General features: G+C 37.7%; 2 protein-coding genes across 2 annotated transcripts in view; one reads left to right on the top strand and one right to left on the bottom strand.

Moving 5' to 3' along the window:
* Positions 1-7,352: 7,352 nt before the first annotated feature.
* LOC136252262 (uncharacterized) overlaps positions 7,353-20,815 on the bottom strand; it is a 49,335-nt gene continuing 35,872 nt past the window's right edge. The window contains exon 10 of the mRNA XM_066044674.1: positions 7,353-7,815. Coding sequence (XP_065900746.1) covers positions 7,520-7,815 — 296 coding nt within the window. The 3' untranslated portion in view covers positions 7,353-7,519. The remainder of the gene's footprint in view (positions 7,816-20,815) is intronic.
* On the top strand, positions 14,614-16,603 carry LOC136252263 (zinc finger MYM-type protein 1-like). The gene has a single exon (XM_066044675.1). The coding sequence runs from the start codon at positions 14,627-14,629 to the stop codon at positions 16,490-16,492; it is 1,866 nt and encodes a 621-aa protein (XP_065900747.1). The 5' UTR covers positions 14,614-14,626; the 3' UTR covers positions 16,493-16,603.

Consider the following 20,815-nt stretch of genomic DNA (forward strand, 5'->3'; position numbering starts at 1 on the left):
CATTCTATTTGTCTGGTTACTTTGTTGGTGACAGCATAGCTATGGTGACAGCATAGCTATGGTGACAGCGATTTTTAAGAAGAACTGCTACCAGCCTTGCTCGGACCATGCGAGTGTCTTGCAGCGCTTTCGAAGATGCGACATTTAATCTACTGCCTGGAAATCTGTATCAGTCCTTGCCTTAACACTGAAACAGCATAGTTAAGTAGTGTGGCCCCGCGGATCCTTACTTGGGGCTTCTCCGGGACGCTGGTTGTGTTGATTGCGCGTGCCAGTTAACACGTCGCAGGTAATGGGCTTGGATTCCAGTTGTACTATCTCTAAATCACATATCCGTTCACTGAGTAGTATGACTGATCATTTGTGATGCCTATGGTGGCTTAGAATTACAAATGGTGCCCTCAATCTCCTGTTAACATGCGTAGTGAAAGATTTTACACAAAAATATTTTACACGCGCAGGCAAATTGTGATGTATCTCGGTAATCCTTAAAGCTATCGAAACAAAACTTTAGTATTTTATAGTACACAAGTAGGGTACTTAGGTACTTAAACCATAGCCTGATCGGTTTCTATTCCATCCTTCAGTAGCGGATTAAAAATGAAGTGTCCGGAATACCCAGCTGTCCGGAAACCCCCTTACTGACTTACCTTACTACCCAAACAGTTTCAAAATCATAGCTTACGTAAGACTTACTTCTTATACAAATAATAGCCATAGATCGCAACTGGAATCATTCTGATATGATTTTTTAGAGTCGACTCCACACCCCGGCTGCCAAGCCAGCTCCCCGGCGAAAGAGGAGAACCGAAAATGCACGGCTTACCGTATAATGCTGATAATTTTTTAAAAGCTGCAAGAAAGTTTCTCGTGACACACGACTGCAGGGAGCGGTAAGTAAACATTGCCAAATTTAAAAGTGAAGGGTTCCTGCTCTTGCAATGCCTTGGAGAGGTCTAGGCCATATAGACTCTGATCTGGCTGCAGAAGCTGCAAAATTGACCTGTCCAAATGTTCTTTGGACAAAACTCTGCATGGCTAAAGTAGCAGCTTTAGTATTTTTTTTGCAAGGCTATAATTATACAGAAAGGGCTAGCAGGGAGTCAGAAACATGTTGGCTCTGTTGAATGCAGAAAAAAATCTTGCATGACCAGGTGATGCATGACTTGATCCCAGACTTGATCCCAGACTTGATCCCAGACTTGATCCACATATACACTGAACTGATGGTAGTGGTTTGTTGCTGTGATTTGATTTGATTATGGCTTTGCAGTAGTGTATACATGTGTACAATAATTAAGACTCCGAATAATTACAATCAAAATTAATTGTATTGGGGGTAGCTACAGTACTGAAGGTCCACTAGCTCTGGGCTAGCGTCCATTAAAATATGAAAAAAAATTACTTACAACTAAAGGCTTATAAAACTACAATGACGTGATCTTTTTCACAACTCTGAAGTCTAAACTAGAAGGACTAGACTAACTGTTAAGACATATTTTTGTTGATACACCTAATTGTTTATCTGTGCTTTTATATTCAATGTGAGGTTTTGCACAGAAAAAACAACACATTAGGTAAAGGAGGTTGGGGCATCTACTACATGGGCATGCAAAATGGCATGTGTAAGGGTTGTCATGTCTACAGTTAGATAAATAATGTGTCCATAAAAAACTGTATATTCTAGTCAGACATGGGTCAAGCACTTAGGTCAAGGGCTTGAAGCACTTTTCAAGCACTTGTATAAATGCTTATAATAAGTACAAGCACAAGTACAAAATTTAATGCTACAATTGAGTAGCTAAATGCTTCAAGTACAAAGTGAAGCACTATTTAAATGCTTTATATAATTACTTAATTACTTTATTTACTAGACGTTAAGTACAAATTAAGGCATACAGTTAAGTTCCCTGCATAAGCCTACGTAGCAAAATAATTGGCCATGAAGCTGTAGTCATTTAAATAAACATTATTGCTCTCCTTTGAATGTGTTCAATAAGTGTATTACGTATTCTTGATAAGGTTTGATCTTCATATATCATTGAACAGTATGTAACTTGTGATCTCACCAAAGATACAGTAGATACAATGTTGTCACTGCGATGGAGCAACCCAAACACCTTAGTCTATCGCTCTGTTTAGGTGCTTGGTAGCATCCTTGTGTTATTTTGTAGCAGTTTAGAAATGTGCTGAAAAATATAATCTTGTGATGATACTGATTTATTAGATAAATACAGCTATATAGGAGTGTCAGGTGACTACTGGATACAAATTTACAAACTTCCACTGGTGTACACCAAGTCTACTGTGTACTATGGAGCTGAGGTGTGATGGAAATTATTGTTATTAATTAACACTCACACACCTGTCTCCATCCCAGGGAGGGTGATCAGCATAGTACTTGTCTGCAGGATGTGTATTATAAATTGTATTGTATTTATTAATGTAGAAAACTCTATAAGAGGAAAAATGTACATATTTTGATAAGAAAATGAAACAACTGTTACCATTGCCAGACTCACAGACACCTAATAGTCATGCATTGCTGACAGTTCCTGTTATCTGTGTTGTGGGGATCATCATGACCTACAGCATATGTATATCTCCACACATGTTGTTGAGGGTGACCTATTGTGATAGAAATTCCAGCTAGGCAGCTGTCATCTATACTTCTGAGTGTCATGCAAAGCCAGTAGCTGTTCCCTTCTGGCAACCCCTAGCTTGTCCGCACATGCATATCATATTAGAATATTTAGCCACATATACTGTAAAAAGATATTTGGTGAGCATAGTAGGGTCAACAGGATTCTGGTGGCAAACATTTATATCGCTAACAGTTGCACTAACATATTCACTAGGACAGCCATCTCCCCTGGTGGTGTTCAGATCTGTTATTCTTCTTTGTAGCTGTGCCATAGCTGCCACAGTTCTCTCAACAATTACAGCAAGATGATGTTGAAGCAAGGCTTTGTCAGTTCTCAGCCTTTACCCAAGACACTGTGCCAATTCAACTTTTATGTCCAATAAAGTGTAAATTTACACCTCTCTATAATGTCATGTGTATTTTCTTCACAATCTCTGTAGTTACAATGCATATGGCCAGAATGTATAATAGCATGACAATAGCACAAAATAGCTTCATGTCATTTTTGCACAACTTAATCTATCTGAAACCAACCTACATGCATGCATTCAACACTATGAGGTGCAAAAATATCAATCTAATATTAATAGATATGTACCACTCTGCGTGGGCAGTTCAAAGGCACCGCCAGTGCCATAATTTATATATTGCACTGCTGCAGACCGCAGCGAGTGCATTATAACGTATAATGCACTGGTTGCGGTTTTTTAGACCACAACGAGTGCATTATAAGTTATAATGCACCGACTGCAGTGCAATATACAGATATTGCACTGGCTGCGGTTTTGTGCAGCATAGCACAAGTGCCGGTGGCGAAGACCACTACGACACCTCACCTAATAGGTGGAAAGACACTTCACAGATCACTCGAATTCTTTTATAGCCTGAGATGTAAAGGTCGATTGTGGGCCATAACGTCACCAATACATATAATGTTTACAAGCAGCCAATGGCGATCGAAAAAGCCAACGCGGGTGGCCACAACTCTAGTCTACATATATATAAACGTACTTATACACCTTACTAGTCTGGTGCCATCTTAACCTGTAGTCCACTTCGACAATGACTCAATAAAACAAATATATTCTAAATAATACTAACCTTTACGTTCGATTGTGGTAACCAGTTTTGTCATGCCACCAGATTCGAGTTTAGCCAGTGTGAATAGTAAGAATTAGACTAGCATCGTTTAGTAGTTAGGTTTTGTTTACTTAAAACGTCTATTTAGCTACTTTTTTTCGCTCGAGAGAATCACTATGGCAATTAGTCTGGCGCTTAGTCTATATGGCGATTGAGTGATCACGCTGGAATGCTGAACACTACATGATGAGAGTCGAACAGCAAATGCAGGTTAGTGATATAACCCATAGCGTACTGGCTTTCAATATCTCAGGTGGCTGCAGTACTGCAGGGGGAACGTCATCGCAACGTCCGGCTTGGTTACCCACAATCGATGTTAGAAACCTGGCCTTTATAAGTGTTACAGCTGTCTTGTGAGACTCTCCCCACCTATTAGGTGAGTGGTACATAACAGTTATACAACGTGCACTTGTGCTCTGCCTGTATAAACGCACTTGCCTTCGGGCCTAACGGCCCTCAGGCTCGTGCGTTTATATCAGGCAGAGCACTCGTGGCCGTTGTATAACTATATAATATACTACTAGCAATTGCAATTGTGTATATGAACTTGGAGGATCATAACTTAGTGGTCAACAGACGTTGAAATTTTGTCCAACCATTCAGCTATGTTGTTGCTCACCACTGACTAAATTTCAAATCAATGGCTTTTCCAATCTGACTTTGTATAATATTGTCAAATTTGGTAATGTATGTGTGTGGAAGATAGCATATCTGGTCACATAATATTACAATACGTTTCAGTATAGTCTATTATACAAGAGGCCATCAACATATGCTTTAGTCTATGCCTATACATTCTTTTAAGTGATTAGTGAAAGCCAGTGGTGTGAAAGACACAACAATATAAATGTGCAGTTACTTGGGAATTTATATTTAAAAAACATTGCAGATAGCAAAATACCATAATTTGCTTTTTTCATTGTAGCTAAAATAATATTTTCATATGCAAAAACTTGTACAAAATTTCTTATTTTACATAAGATCGAACTACTCTAATAGAGCAGTCATTCACGTAAATCATAGGAAAATTTTTTTAGAGGAAATTTAAATTACAAAAATAAAGCAAATTACAGTACATGATATCAAGAGTTCATAATATTATAATATTACAATATGAATTCTTGATGATATCAAGATATCACAGAACTTTCAATGCTGTTTCAGATTGGCTTTATGAAGATCTAACTTGGCTTCAAGACGGAGCTAAGATTGGCTTCAAGACAGAGCCTCAAAGCATTATAGCTATAAAATTATGTAGAGCACAAGTCAATATACTGATGTGTGAAACCAAACTAGTATGTGATCATGATACATGCTGGTTTTTGGGCCAGAGAAATTTGTAAAGGTAGGTGAAATACTGTGTACATGCAAATAACTACATTAATAACTATGGTACAACTGACGGTATTTTGCTATCTGTAATGCATATACTTTTTGTTTTTGAAATATAAAATTGCACATTTATTTTGTTGTATGTGTCTTTCACACCACTGGCTTTCACTAATCACTTAAAAGAATGTATAGGCATAGACTAAAGCATATGTGACCGGATTTGCAAAAAGGTACCTTTTTCACACACAAAATTTGACCCATTTTTTGAACTTTGAAGTTTCATAACTTTTGTATCTTTGCATGTATTTGCCTGAAATTTTCCATGAGTGCAGCTAAAGTATCTGGCTACAGTTTGAAACTAAGAGCAAGCTACTCAGTATAAGGAGTCAAGTGTTGCATTATTTTGTGTGCTAACATGTAAAATGTGTGGAAAAGGTACCTTTTTGCAAATCCGGTCACATATGTTGATGGCCTCTTGTATAATAAACTATACTGAAACGTATTGTAATATTATGTGACCAGATATGCTATCTTCCACACACATCCATTACCAAATTTGATGTAGTTAGCAAATAACTACATTAGGGTGACTATTATGTATTAAGGTATAATAGTACAGTGTCTTGATCTTGCTTTGCTAGTTTCTGCAAACCTCAAAAAAACCCTGGAGCCGCCACCTCTGAACAGTTATGCTTATTTTTAAAATGTGATCTGATTTTGGAAACTAACTGTTTGTTCTCTGTTCAGTTTGCTGCAGAAAATTATCTCAGAATACATGGGAATAACTGTAGCATCTGTGTCCACCACTTCAACATCATTTTGTATACTACTGGCAGGCTATAACACTGCTTGAAGGTTCTTAGTTTACTAATTAATTTTGATAAGCTGTTATACTGTAGTTGTACCCAGTTATACTGATAGTAAAATATCAGTAACTTTATGTATATGGAACATCTTGTTTTACTAAGTTTTAAACTCTCAGTAAAACATCAGTGAATGCAGGCAGGGTTTACTGAAAAACTACTAGAATAACAAATAATTAACTTTCCCATATACTTGGGATATACCACTCTATTAAACTAAGATACTTCAAGCAGTGTAATAAATAAAGGTCCATTTGAACTATCAGTAACTGCACTTGACAAAACTACCTTATTTTATTGAAGCATATTATATCCACTGCGCAATGATCTTATTTTTCATTCAAAACAGCTTCAGCTTTAAATCACAAGCTCTATAAAGGATAATAGCATGCATGTGCAAATTAATCAGCAAAATTGTGGCTACGACATAATGTGTGACTGGATTTGACAAAACCAGGCTTTTACATGCATCCAATTCTTTGACTGACCACTCAGCATGCTATTTACCTACAATTTTCACACAATTGATTATTCTTTCACTGCATTGTGGAATAACAGGTCAAAATATGAAAGCAATAGCATACTTCTTCATTGAGTTGTGGTCTTTTAAAGTCAAAAATCTGGATTTGTGCGGAAGCCTGCAGCTGGTTTTGTCAAGTCTGGTCACGTACTGAGCATGAGGAGCAAAATATGTGACCAGGCCTGCAAAAACAGGGAATGTGGGCACAAACTACACCGTGTCACTCTACAGGTCATATCTCAGTATTGGAACAGAATATTTGTATTCTGTGACTTGCATCATAAAGCCAATTAAATTCTTACTAGATGCTCAAAATTGCATTGCCATAACATAATAGTACAAAAAGTTATGAGTGATGAAAGGTTGAAAAAGTAGGCAAAAATCATGTGCCCACATACCTTATTTTTGCAGGCCCAGTCACATATGTTGATTTTTAGCAGTGCAACATAGCACAATAGGTGAACTAAACTGGTGTTTCACTTTAATTGCATACTTTAATGGGCGTGCATATCTAAAACTCATTTTAATATCAGTCAGCAATCCTACAGTAGTTCCTCTATTATCCAATCCAAATTCACTGGGCCCTAGGTGTGCTCCAATAATGAAAAAGTGCCGATAAACAAAATTCGTACATTTATATAGAACTCAATTAAAATACTCTAATAGAACATACACTTTTGGTAAAACAATAATAGAAAAAGCCACTTCCACAGTTTGGATAATAGAACATTAAATAATCAATGGCCAAATAAAGGTGGGACCACTGTAACTACTTTGCAATCATTTTTAAGATCAAACATTTTAAATGTGTTTCTTGCATATTCCCATAGATCAACTCTACAAATTCCACAATTATACTCTCACACAATAATAATCGTGCTGGATAAAGAACACATTAATCAATATACCTAACTATGCAGAATACAAGGGGAAATGTCACATGTGAAAAGATGTGCATAACAGCTATAGCAGTATCTAAAGTATACGCTAACTATCTAGTTTTTCTTTTTTTTTGAAAAGCTACATGGACACTCCTGCCACAGCTAGGTCTTCAACTATCTCTTCTATTACTGCTACAAGACCTTCAGATTTTCTTAGTACCTCAATCAATTTAGTCCAAGATTTTGGGGAAACACCTTTGTCACCAGATACCCAGTCCTCCAACAGTTGCTCACAACATTTAATCGGATCGTGATGAAACTTCTCTCCTATCAGCCTTTTGTCTTCTTCTTCAAACCCCAAATAATCAGCCACCATATTCCAGTCAGTTGCTATTCTGGGAACTACTTTCTCACGTAGTAATACCATACCAGATCCTAAAATAAAGACAAGCAACACAATCAATATTCTCAGGGCAGGACAGTAATACTTAAACCATACATGAATTATTAAGGATGTATATACTTTATGCAGAAGTAAAAAATCAGAAATAAATCTAGAAAAGGGATGATCTTCAGGAAAAACCCATTTGCACATTTTACTAACTGTGTATAGAAAACTGAACCTCTCAAACACTGCTAGCATATGTGACCATCTCAGTAAACATCTAACTTGTTCACACAACTTCTATTTTTTTTTTCAGCATTTACAGTGTCCATGGAATGGATCACAAAAGTTTCAGATTTTTGTGATGAGTAGTTTTGAAATTATAGTGCTAGACAATAGGAAGAGCAAGACAGTCGATTTGTACAGCTCCGAAAATAAAACACAGGCACTTATATTCAGGCAGTATAAACCACAGGCAGCCATATTAACTTTTGTTTGCATAAGTCTACTATGTTGGATTTTGGCTTAAAATGTTCACCACAGATTAACAAATCAACCAAGATATAGAGTTAGCCTTGTAGTAAGTTCACATATAGGTGTGAAGGCGGTTTAGTTGAAGAAATAATGACAAACTTGTTTATGTATACTGCATTATAGATAAATGCACATGACATACATACCGTTGTGACTACAGAAACGAAACAAAGATTTCTGAACTCTCCTAAGCATGTGAATAAGATATTGTAGAATTTTAAGTCTTTCTTCTTTGAGTAATGGCCTGATAAAAACTCAGTACATATTTTCCTTTATAGCATACGTAGTTTTACATTTTTTTAATTTTGCTTTTCTCAAAATGCATGCTTGTGCAAACAATTCAGTTTTTTACTGAGATAGTCACATAATTATTAGAAACCAGACTAAAAGATCAAGTTATACCAACAGAATCTTAAAAACACCTAAGTGATATAATGACCATTCTATTGAGTCACTTGTTCTTTTTAGAATACAGAGTGATGCCTGTTTGCTGGTGGCTATACAGTACTTTCAGCAGCAATTTTCTACATTTCAGGCAGTAAATATTCTATGGCCCTTCACAGTGCATTGAAACGTCTGCTCTGTTATGCCAGTAAAAAAAGGATCATACATGTCATTATACACTTTTACAATGCAACTAGTTCACAAACGGAATTGCCTTAAGCTATATAGATCACAAGTGGACTAAACTTATTATTGCTATTTGCCTTCATGACTGTTACAAAGAAGGACACATGTGCAGTATGGTAAGCAAAGCTTTAGCACTAATGCTTTGTTACTACCATAAAATCATTAAAATACAGTGCAACACTGTTAACACTCCACCAAATAAATACATGAATGCATATGCAGATTTTATATTTCTGAAAATACAAATTGGTTGACAAAACCAGATCTTTCTTTCATGATACACTTTATGTAACAATTATAGTTCGTATACACCAATAGAGGTTTAAATCTGATTTTCAGCTACTGTACAATATCCAGTGGGTATGGTACAATGAAAGAGAGTGTCTATAAAAATCATACAGACTGAGTAGGTGCATTATTAAAGCATAAACGGATGAAGGAGCAAAGAAGAGCAAGAAGAAGCTACTACAACAGTGACTAACTGGCAATGCAAGACTTGGAATTGGGATGTTGCTAATTTCAGTAAATCATAGTATTTTAATACATGTGGAGTCTGATGTCACTTGTTAATTTCTTTTTAATATTTGTCCACCATTGTATTGAATGAAGGGCTGACCATGCATACTTGTGTGGAATGAGCAACCTTGCTCTCTCCCTTTACTTTATACATATGTATACATCACCAATTTCAACATCTTTGTGTGGTAGTTGTATAACACTTTACCGATGATTTATGACATTCGTGGCCGGTGGTATACCCCTTTGATATAACTATGCAGCATGGACTATTATGACAGTGCAGTTGAATTCCTTATTTAAATACCTCATGTACACCATTTCAGTCATGATACATACACAGAAAAGTATGAATTCAGTATAATAATCAAGACACACAATAGTGTGTCGTGCGGCCAAGTATGGCCAGGGTGGGCATGTGACAGACAAGTGTGTATTTTACAGGAACCAAGAAAATGCCATTTTCATGCATCCATAGCTCAATAATGGCTGGACAAAAATTAACCATTTTTTGCTGTGGAAACTCCCTTGGGATAGGGCACTTCCTATTCCAAATTTGAACTGAATCCGCCCATCCATCACTGAGATACGTGCCTTCAAAGGTCATCTTATTTTCTTCGTATTTTTCTTCTTAATCTTTTTCTTCTTCGTCTCGCACACTTTAGAAAAATCATAATAACTTGTATGTGCTTTGGTCGATCTACTTAAAACTTGGAGGGCGGTAAGAGCGTAATACTGTACATTTGCAGTCCAATGGTGGTAGAGATTAGACAAAGAACAAGGGAGTTATGCGCGATTTTTCAAAAATCCAAAGGTGATTTGTTGTCATGCCTCCAGGGTATACCGCGTAACAGAATAACTTGACAAGCGGTCTGTAGATAGAGTAACTATCGTAGTACAAACCTTTTGTGGTTTGAAAGAAATTGTACTAACAATCATGGAGTTATAACCAAAACGCCAACCATGTGTAAAAATTGCATGATCGATTTTTAGTATTACTTATCACGCTTTCCAGGCAAATAGTTAATGGAATCAGCTGAAAATAGCAAGTGCACGATCGAGATACTCTAATAGAGCAGTCACCCTAATAGAGCAGTTAGCTAAGAATCAAATAATTACTTCTTAAAGCATTCATCTATGTATTGTAGAGAATTTAACACTGTTATAAGCCACTGTGTATGGAGATTAACTAAGAAAAGGTCACCCTGTAGAGAGATCAGCTATAAACAAGTCAACAATTATTCACCTTGCAAAGTGTTAAACCACATTTCAAATCACCCAGTAGAGTATTCAGCTAGAAACCAGTCATCCTAAAGAGAGTTCAACTATATTTCAAGTCACCCTGTTGAGAGTTCAGCTGGCTACAAGTTACCTGGTAGAGAGATCAGCTAGAAACAAATCACCCTGTAGAAAGATCAGCTACATAATCATCCAGTAGAGAGATCAGCTGGAAACAAATTACCTTGTAAATAAATCAGCTAGAAACAAAGCATCTTGTAGAGAGATCAGCTGAAAACAAATCACCTTGTAGAGTTAAAAACAAATCACCCTGTGAAAAGATCTGCTAAAAGCAAACAGAGATCATCACCCTATACAAAGATCAGCTAGAAACAAGTCACATATTATAAAGAAATCAACCTGTAGAGAGATCTGGTAGAAACAAGTCACCCTGTAGAGAGTTCAGCCAGTAAGAAGTCACCCTGTACAGAAATCAGCTCACCTGTAGAAAGATCAGCTAGAAACAAGTCACCCTGTAGTGAGATTGGCTACATTTCAATTACCTTGTAGAAAGATCAGCTTGAAACAAATCACCCTGTAGAAGGATCAGTTAGAAAAAATTCACCCTGTAGAGAGATCAGCAAGGAACAAATCACCCCTGTAGAAAGATCAGCTTGAAACAAATGACTCTGTTGAAAGATTAATTAGCTAGAAACAAGCCATCCTGTACAGAGATCAGATAGAATGAAGTCACCATGTAGCACTACCAGAGAACATTGCCATGAAACACCTATGGATTACGTATCTATGAATAGTAAAATAATTCCCGTAAAGTTCCATGAAAGTCATTTCATGGACATGAATTCATGAAAAGTGGAGATTACATGAAAATTTCATAGCACCGACAAATTATTTAATGGTTGCAGTGGCCATTAATCGTCAATTTTCATAGGCAGTGTCCATGAATTGTCAAATTTTCATTGACAGTGTTCATGAACTATCAAATTTTCATAGGCAGTGTCCATGAAAACTACATGAAATTTCATGGTTTACCATTGCATTTTCATTGGCTGTTCTCTGTGAGTTCAGCTACGTCAGATCAAATCACACTGTAGAAAGATCAGCTAGAAAAAATCACTCTATAGATAGATCAGCTGGAAACAAGCACCCTGTAGAGAGATTAGCATGATCAAGTCATCCTGTAAGAGCCCAACTACTTTTCAAGTCATCCCATGGAGAGTCCAGTTACGGAAAACTCTCTCAGTAGAAAGATCAGCTACTATAGAAATATATCACCTTGTACAGTATTCAGTTAGAAACAAATCCCCCTGTAGAGAGATCAGTTAGGCAAGTTACCTGTCACCTGCAAAGAATTCTATTTTTCAAGTCACCCTGTAGAGACTGTAACTAGAAACAAGTTACCCTGTAGAGAGATCAACTAGAAACAAGTCATGCTGTAGAAAGATCAGCTAGACACAATAATTCACCCGGTAGAGATTGGCTAGAAACAAATCACACTGTAGAAAGATTGGCTATCACTCTATAGAGAACTCAGCTTGAAACAAGTCACCCTGTAGAAATGTCAGCTAGAAAAGAAACAAATCACCTTATAGAGAGATCAGTTAGAAACAAGAGAGAGTTCAGCTACATTTCATATAGTGTTTCAGCTAGAAATAAGCCATCCTGTGCTGAGTTCAACTACAAACCATTCACCATGTAGTCAAAGAATACAGTTACTTTCCTGTAGAACTTTCAGCTATATACACATTTCCCTGTAGAGTATTCAGCTGCGAACTGTGTGACTTATATTTATGATCAATCAACACCATTGCCTAAACGGACATGTAGCTAAACAAATCATTAAATCTTCATAATAATCTTCTTTCTATGGTGAAGAAAAAGCAACTTGCATTAAAATTAATACCTAAAGCTGGCCATAGGCTGGCTTTAGGTATGAATATACAAAAAGAAGTGATATCTAATCAAAAACAGCTACGCTGTAAAAAAAGGTTGCGGTCTCCAAAAAAGCCAGCGTAAAAAAGATGCGAAACCAAAGGTGGCAGCCAAGAAATGGCTGTGATGGTAGGTTAATGGCAAAAATTTTAATAACAACAATTCAGGCGAATTTGGTGCAGAATCCTAGGAAGAGGCAACAAAATTCAACTGAATTGTTGTTGTTAAAAGTTTTGCCATTAATCTGCCATTTCTTGGCCGCCACCTTTGATTTCACCTTTTTTTTACCCGGGCTTTTTTGGAGGCCGCACCCTTTTGTTACAGCTTGTTTTGATTAGATTATAATGAGAGATACGTAACCAATCATATCAAGACACACAGTAGTGTGTCGTGCGGCCCAAGAAGCCAGCGCGCCACACATAAACGTGATTTTCACACCGTTGTAGCTCTTTGATCCCTTACCCGATTGAAGCCAAATTTGCTGCACGCGTGCCCACGCGGTAGGATAGTCTGCATTCCAAATGTGAAGAAAATCACTTCAGCCATTTCCGAGATACGAGCGGCCAAAGTTAGGGATTTTTTTTTCTTCGTTTTTTTTTCTTCTTCTTTTTGCAAACTTTGCAAAATCAGCCATAAAACATGAATGCGTGCTCCAGTCGGGCTGAAATTTGGCACACGTAAAGGACTCATTAAGGCGGATCTCAGTACCAACTTTGGTAGGAATCCGATGAACATTCGCGGCGTTATAACCGATTATTCGCGTAAAAAAAGGTCGAAGGTCTGTCATTCCTACAAGGTAAACCCCTCGTAGGAATGAGCTGCAAATTGTTATGTAGATGGAGTAGTCATCGTAGGAGTGCCTTTTCGTAGTTTGAAAAGAATCGAGATAAAAGCCATCAAGATATGACACAAAACCCAACTTGTGTCACAATTACGCGATCAAATTTTATGAATAAATAAACCTGTAGTTTTCACGCCTACCAGGCAAACCGCTTAGAATAATGCAGGGGCGTAGGAACAGGGGGGGCCACAGGGGCCAGGGCCCCCCTAGTCTGTGGCCATGCATATAGAGAACAGGCCAGGTCTTATTCAGTTGCCAGCAGGAGCCATTTTACAGTAATACATCACGTGATATAACCATACCTACTTGCGCTGATGTATTGTCTTCCCTGACTGACGATATTGATTGGAGACACCGAGGGAGACACTGAGTGAAAGCATGCCCAGTTTATTTGAAATAATTGTAGAGGCGCTAAAATGCTGTGAAATATGTTAAAACTCACGTGGTGCTAGCACATGGTGACACGTGTTAGATAATTATCGAAGAGCTGTTTTATGTCTCGGCAGAAAACTTTAAACGAATTGTTTTGTACCACTAACAGAGGCTCACAGAATTCGGTTGTTAGTGAAGGAGCTTCTAAAGGAGGCTCCTCAAGCGGTACTAGCGGAGGTGGATCTGAAAATCCGCCTTGTTTTAGCCATAACAGTGTGCGTAATGATGGATCTGTGAGCGTGAATCTGATGGAGGTAGCTGAATCAGAGCAACCTCACTCGTTTGAACCAGAGAGCTCAAGTCAAAGTTTGAGTGAAGCTGTATTGTTGAATTACCATCAACTTGATCAAGTTAGGGATATGCCATCACTTACTGCTACCACTAGTAGTCCATCATCGTCATCCATTGCTAGTCCATGCGAGTGTCAGTGCTGTACTAACTTTAACATTCCTTACCATCCTTCAGCAGTTGATAGCTCTAAAAGACAACAGTTATACTCTAGCAAAGAACATGGCAAGCAGAAATCTCATTCAAGAACGATTCAAAGTAGTTGGTATGAAGCACATCCTTGGATCACTGTGTGTACATCTGAATATAAGGTATATTGTGCAACTTGTAGAGCAGCTAATGAGCAGTGCTTGCTGAACTCCATACATGCAAAGTCAACTTTTATTAGTCAAGGTTTTAACAATTGGAAGAAAGCTCTCGAAAAGTTTCATGAGCATGAATGCAGTAACATGCATAGGGAGGCTGTTGAAAAGCTTACAGCCAAGGCCAAAGGAGTTAGAATTGATGCCCTATGTGATACTCAGCTAAGGAAAGATCAAGAGTACCATAGAAAAATGTTTATGAAGCTACTGCAAGCAATCCAATACCTTTCACGTCAAGGACTGCCCTTACGTGGTCACAGAGAGGATGCAGAATCATTTAGTGGTAACCTCTATCAATTACTACTACTACAGGCAAAAGATTGTCCAGAAATGATCTCTTGGCTCAATCGGAGGGAGTACATATCACCAGAAATTGTTAACGAGATTATCACATTAATGAGCAAATCTGTTCTGAGGAACATTTTAGCTGATGTTAGCAAATCATTATGGTACTCTGTAATTGTAGATGAGGCCACAGACGTTTCTCACAATGAGCAAATGTCAATGTCCCTTAGGTGGACAGATGACAATTATGAAACACATGAAAGTACTGTTGGCCTTGTTCAGTTACCTGATACTAAAGCCCAAACAATCTTTTCAGCAGTAAAAGATACTTTAATCTCTACATGTTCGCTTTCAATCAATCAATGCCGAGGTCAGGCTTATGATGGTGCATCCAATATGAGTGGCATCAATAATGGAGTGCAAGCTCTATTTAAAGCAGAAATTGAGCAAGCGTTGTACGTTCATTGCCTTGCTCACAGTTTGAATCTTTGCTTAAAGGATGTAACAAAGACTTGTGACATGATAAGAGATGTTTTAAACTTTATTTATGAGTTAACACAACTGATCAAAATGTCCCCTAAAAGATTAACATTGTTTGAAAGTCTAAGAAAGGAAGTAACTGTTAATACTGGTGAACTGACACCACATCTTCGAATGTTGTGTCCAACTAGATGGACTGTAAGACACTCATCGATTTCCAGTATATTGAAAAATTACAGCACTATCCAGAGTGCTTTAGATGAGATTAGTAAAGGTCATGATGAGTATGCTGCAAAAGCTAATGGAATGGCATCAAAGATGGACAATTTTGATACTTTTTTTGGTCTAAAACTTGCATATCTCATATTTTCTGCTGCAGAACAGGTATCAATAAATATTCAAGCAAAGGATGTCACTGTACAAGAGGCAGTTCGTGGTGCTCAACTTCTCATAACGCATTTAAATTCCATGAGAAATGAAGCAAGGTTTAATAGTTTTTACAGTGAAGTGATGCGTGAGAGTGTCAATTTAACAGCAGAACCGACCCTTCCACGTCAAAGAAAAAGGCCTAGAAGAATTGATGATGGTGCGAGTTCCCACATTTATGAAACTCCAAAAGACAGACACCGTCGCATGTATTTTGAAGTAGCTGAAGCAACTGCTGGTGAAGTTGAAAGAAGGTTTATTCAAAAGGATCTAGGAATTGTAAATGAAATTGAATCGATTCTTATTGAATTTTCTAATGGTAATACAGAAAAGAGTATCTCTCCAGATTTAGAGATGTATTTGAAGAATGATTTTGCATTTGAAAACTTGAAGACCCAACTGTCAATGCTACCAGATGCAATTAAAACAAGTTGTTTAGGCATAAAAAAGGTAACCAATGTGAGAACAATAGCAAGTGTAATGAATGAGAGTTCAATATACAAGGGCATGCTACGAGAGGTTGATAAACTTTTAAAATTGTATCTAACATTTCCAGTGACAACTTCTACTGCTGAACGCTCCTTTTCTTCCCTCAGACATGTGAAAACTTATCTCAGAAGTACTATGACAAGTTCCAGATTAAATAATTTGTTCCTATTATATATCCACAGAGACATTACAGATTCACTTGACTTGTGTAACTTAGCTAAGGACTTTGCATCTGCAAACAAACGTAGAATGTATTATTTTGGAAGGTTTTAATAATATTGTGTTGTGATTATATAGCTAAGTATTTTTATAGCTATAGCTATATATGTACATCTTATTTATGTACTTTTCTAATATAGGAAGTTAATTCAAAAACATGCATGTTCACATCATTAAGGGTGCTCGCTGATATTTGAAGCCATGCAAGAACTTACCGCAAACACGTGAGCTGATCCATGCGGCTACTACGTAATCATTCGTAAAACGGAACCATTACACGTGCTAATTATCTCGTATACGACGATCGACAACGTGGTGTGACAAGAAAGGGAGATGCCTAAGCAGTCGAAGCGCATCGCGCATTTAACTGAGATTGGTAAAGCCAGAAAGAAACTCGTAGTTTTAACTACGAGCGGCTCGGTGAGCAACGTTTCTAGTAACGGAGGTGATGGTAGCACTTTACCAGGTTAGTAGCTCAAGCTATATCAAGGAAATACACATTGTGAATCCTTGCACATCCGCCTAATTGTACGTGATAGATGTATACATATTAATTGGTAGTCCATTAAACTGTTTTAACCTTTAGTTAAGCTTCCAACATAGTCACCCGCCATTGCGCGGGAAATAATCCATGCTACTTAGTAGCGACCTGCTACCTTGTTTGTAACCTGGCTAATTGTGTAGGTATACTCATTAGCCGGTGTAGCAGTGTTCCCATATAGCTTATCTGTGTACCATAACATCTGTTTTTAGAAGTTGATGTACCAATGGAAACCGAAGCAAATCCCACAGTTGCACCATTGCTGGAGCAGGTAGCAAAGATCTTAGAAGAAGTGGGAAAGGAACTCTCAGTGAACGAGCAAAGACACTTGATGTCTAGCTCGGAGGTAACTTTGCAAGCCAAGGGTAACCCCAGCATTTTCAACACTGGTACCAAGCCAAGGTGTTGGAACTTGAATTATCCTGCACTAGCATTCATGCTAAATGGTGGGTACTATAGTGAGTATGACAATGTTTTTGGTACCATGGGTCTGCCAGTAATGCACCATACAACCTGGGAGGGTGTGGTAGAATGGATAGGTAAACATGTTGAGAAACTTGCATTGTGGTCATGTGATCAGGTTAGGGCCAAAATTATTGCACGTGGTGACCAACACCAATGGCAAGCTAGCTATGATGGTTTTTATCTTACACGTGGCCACCACTCGAACAATGCCTCTGCCACTTTGCATGATGTCCAAACTGACTCAATTGCATGGTTTGCCCATCGCACCAAGAAGGGGAAAGGAGCTAACTGGGAAGGCACATCTTCTGGTGCAGAGGGAGATATGCTTTTAAGTATTTTAGGTGATGTAAAGAGCAGTGGTTTTACTATAGGTCAAATTATCATGGATCATGATACCTCTGCCAATGCAATCGTATGTAGCCAGTTTCCTGATACTCATATAACTTATTGTGGTAATCATACGGCAAAAACATTTCATAGTGATTTAAGTAAAATTAGGAGTTTAAAGTGTAAATGCAAACAGAATGGCTTGCAATGTAAGCGTATGAGTAAGGTATTTGTAGATAGGGCAAAACATTCTTTGAAGTGCCTGATGTCCTGTTCTGAAGTCTTGGACAGTGACAATCCTCTTGCTGCTTTTTCTGAAGGTGTCATGAATTTTTATAAACATTATTGCAAAGATGAGCATGCTTCTGTGTGGTGTAAATATCACGTTGAAACGAATGATGACGGCACCCCTTATAGTACTAAACATAGACTTATGTGTGCTGAGCAATCTCAAGCTTTTTATGAGTTGCTGCAAAATATGTCAGACAGGCCCCAGGAGTATGTGACGAGCAAAGGTAAGCTAACTACTAATTCACTAGAAGGATTTCATGGTCTTGCATTAAAATATCGTAATAAGAAGGTAGATTTAAATACGGTGCATTATTGTTGCAAAACTAATATGGCGATATGTCATAAAAACCTAGGTCCCATTTGGAAATTAATATGCATGTGTGAAATGGGTATAGATGTACCAGAGAATGCAATGCAATATATGTTACATGAACAAAGTGCATGGATTAGCCAACGTAACCGTAGAAATAGTGATTTACATCGTCATTATAGAAGTTTAACTAAGAGAAAGGCAGTACAAAGGCATGAAGATGAAAAACATTTTATGACTACTCTTAAAGCTGCAGGGTACAGTACTGCGGAGTATGTGGGAACTGGTCTTGGTGATGACGATGAAGAGGAGCAAGCAGAAGACGAGGACGGATTGGATGACAAGGAAGAACACGTCAATGAGGGAGAGTTATCTAATGGTGGTGTTGTGTGTTGTGAAGGTGAACTGGTACCAACCGAAGATTCATTTTTATCATCTGACGAAGGGCTTCCTTATGATGACATGCATCCCTTACTCATCTTTTATGATTGTGAAGCAACTGGTGGTAGCATTTACGATGACAACATAGTTGAAATTGCAGCTAAAGTTATAGGTGTACCTAATTCAGTAAATATTGCATGCCGTGACTTCAGTTCATTGTCAAATACGTCACGCAGGATAATTAAAGCTGTCCAAGACAAATGTGGCATCACTGCACAAATGTTATATGGGCAGCCTTCATTTCCTGCAGTGTTGGAAATGTTTCTGCAGTGGGTAGGTAATGTAGTAGAGGAAGTAAATACATATTATAACTTATTGCATTACCCTGTATTGGTGGCTCATAATGGGTTCACATTTGATTTCCCTATTTTGTTGGCAGAGCTGCACAGAAGAGGCATCTTATTTAATCGTCTGCAGAGTATAAACTTGCATTTTGCTGATACATATTTTGAATGTAAGAAATTAGTAAAAGATAACTATGCATGTTTTGTAAATTGGACTCCTTCTGAAAAGAGGCGTTTGGGTGTCACTAACTTATACATGAAGCTGTTTCCAGGTAGCACATACAATGCTCACAGGGCACTGGAGGATGTTTGTGCAATGGAGCAGATTTTTACTGCCAGTAGTTTAGCTGGTATTTTGTCAGAACTTACCATTAGGGGGGTTGACAAGCTTGCTAGGACCTGGACATTGCAAGTCCAGACATTCAAGAGAGTGTCAAAACTATTGCTTATGTTTAAACAAGCTGCAACCAAATGTATGGCTAAGCGGTTAGATGAACATGGTCTGTCATATGAACATATGTTAGAACAATATAAATCAGTAAAGTCAAATGATGAATATGTACAGTGGTTAAGGTCTATAGGTATTACACGTAAAGTATGGCATAGTAAAATAATTGAGCATTTTAAAAAAGTTGTAAAACAGTCTAAATGATTATTAATTTTGTGATAACATCTCATTGCATTGCAGGGATATTAACAAGCCAGTCCCTCTACTATGTAATATTGGAGTCTCAGTAGCTGTGACATTGATCCATGGCTGATTCAGCTGACATGGATTAGTCATGGGTTTTTGTCACCTTGAAGTCACTACTAATTCAAGTATCTATTTTGGATTAGTCGTGACTACCATGAGCAAGTTGTTGTGTACAGATTGTGTTCTCTAGTGTGGTGGAGGTCAACTGATAACATTGTAGTGATGTAGGTGAGTCATCTTCTTTGTTAGAATTTCACATTAACACTACTTTTCACCAGATATCATCATCCAATCCAGGGAGAGCTGTCAGTTGTTGTGCTGTTTGTGATGCTGTGCTAGAACACACAAAGGCTTTTTTAAAAGCCACACATGTTGAAGAATATTCACCTGAAAGGGACTAAAACTTCTGTATTTATTGGTATATAGAATGTGAATATTATGTGGTGTAAACCACAAATGCCTGTGGTTATTAAATCAGTACTGTTGGGCGCGCGTTATCTTTGCACATCTACACTAAAAATAGAACTAGTTTTTGAGTGATAGCCGTGAAGGCTTCAAATTTTGTACAGAGATCAGCTGATAAATTCTCTACAGGGCTATGTTTAGATTTTGCGTGTAGCACTATGGCTTTGTGAGTTATGGTGATGGAAACGCAAGGTTTTGTTTAATGAACCACACTTTTAGTGCTAACTTGTGTTCTGTGTGAGCTACGTAAAAATACTAAACATAGAGCTATGAGTCATAACCTGAAGTTTACTCAGCGTGGTTTTCAGAGCGCTGGTGTTGAAAATGGAGGACTAGTTACGATTTAAATGCTCTGTAAAGAATCTCTCGTAGCTATGATACAGTACAAGCTAGAAGAATTCTGTTTGGTTTGTGTTGAAGAGAAAGGGAAGCACTTCTAATGTAAGTAGCATATGGATTCATTTTACACGTTGTGTGTGTACAAGAAACAATACAAAATCACGCATTGTATGGCTTCAAATAGCCGCGAGCACCCTTAACATGGTATACATCATTGCTA

Source organism: Dysidea avara, chromosome 4 (assembly GCF_963678975.1).
Source record: "Dysidea avara chromosome 4, odDysAvar1.4, whole genome shotgun sequence".
Classification (NCBI taxonomy): domain Eukaryota; kingdom Metazoa; phylum Porifera; class Demospongiae; order Dictyoceratida; family Dysideidae; genus Dysidea; species Dysidea avara.

What these genes read in the sequence shown, in the direction of transcription:
- LOC136252263 (XM_066044675.1), top strand. Translation starts at nt 14,627, where the DNA reads ATGCATAGGGAGGCTGTTGAAAAGCTTACAGCCAAGGCCAAAGGAGTT.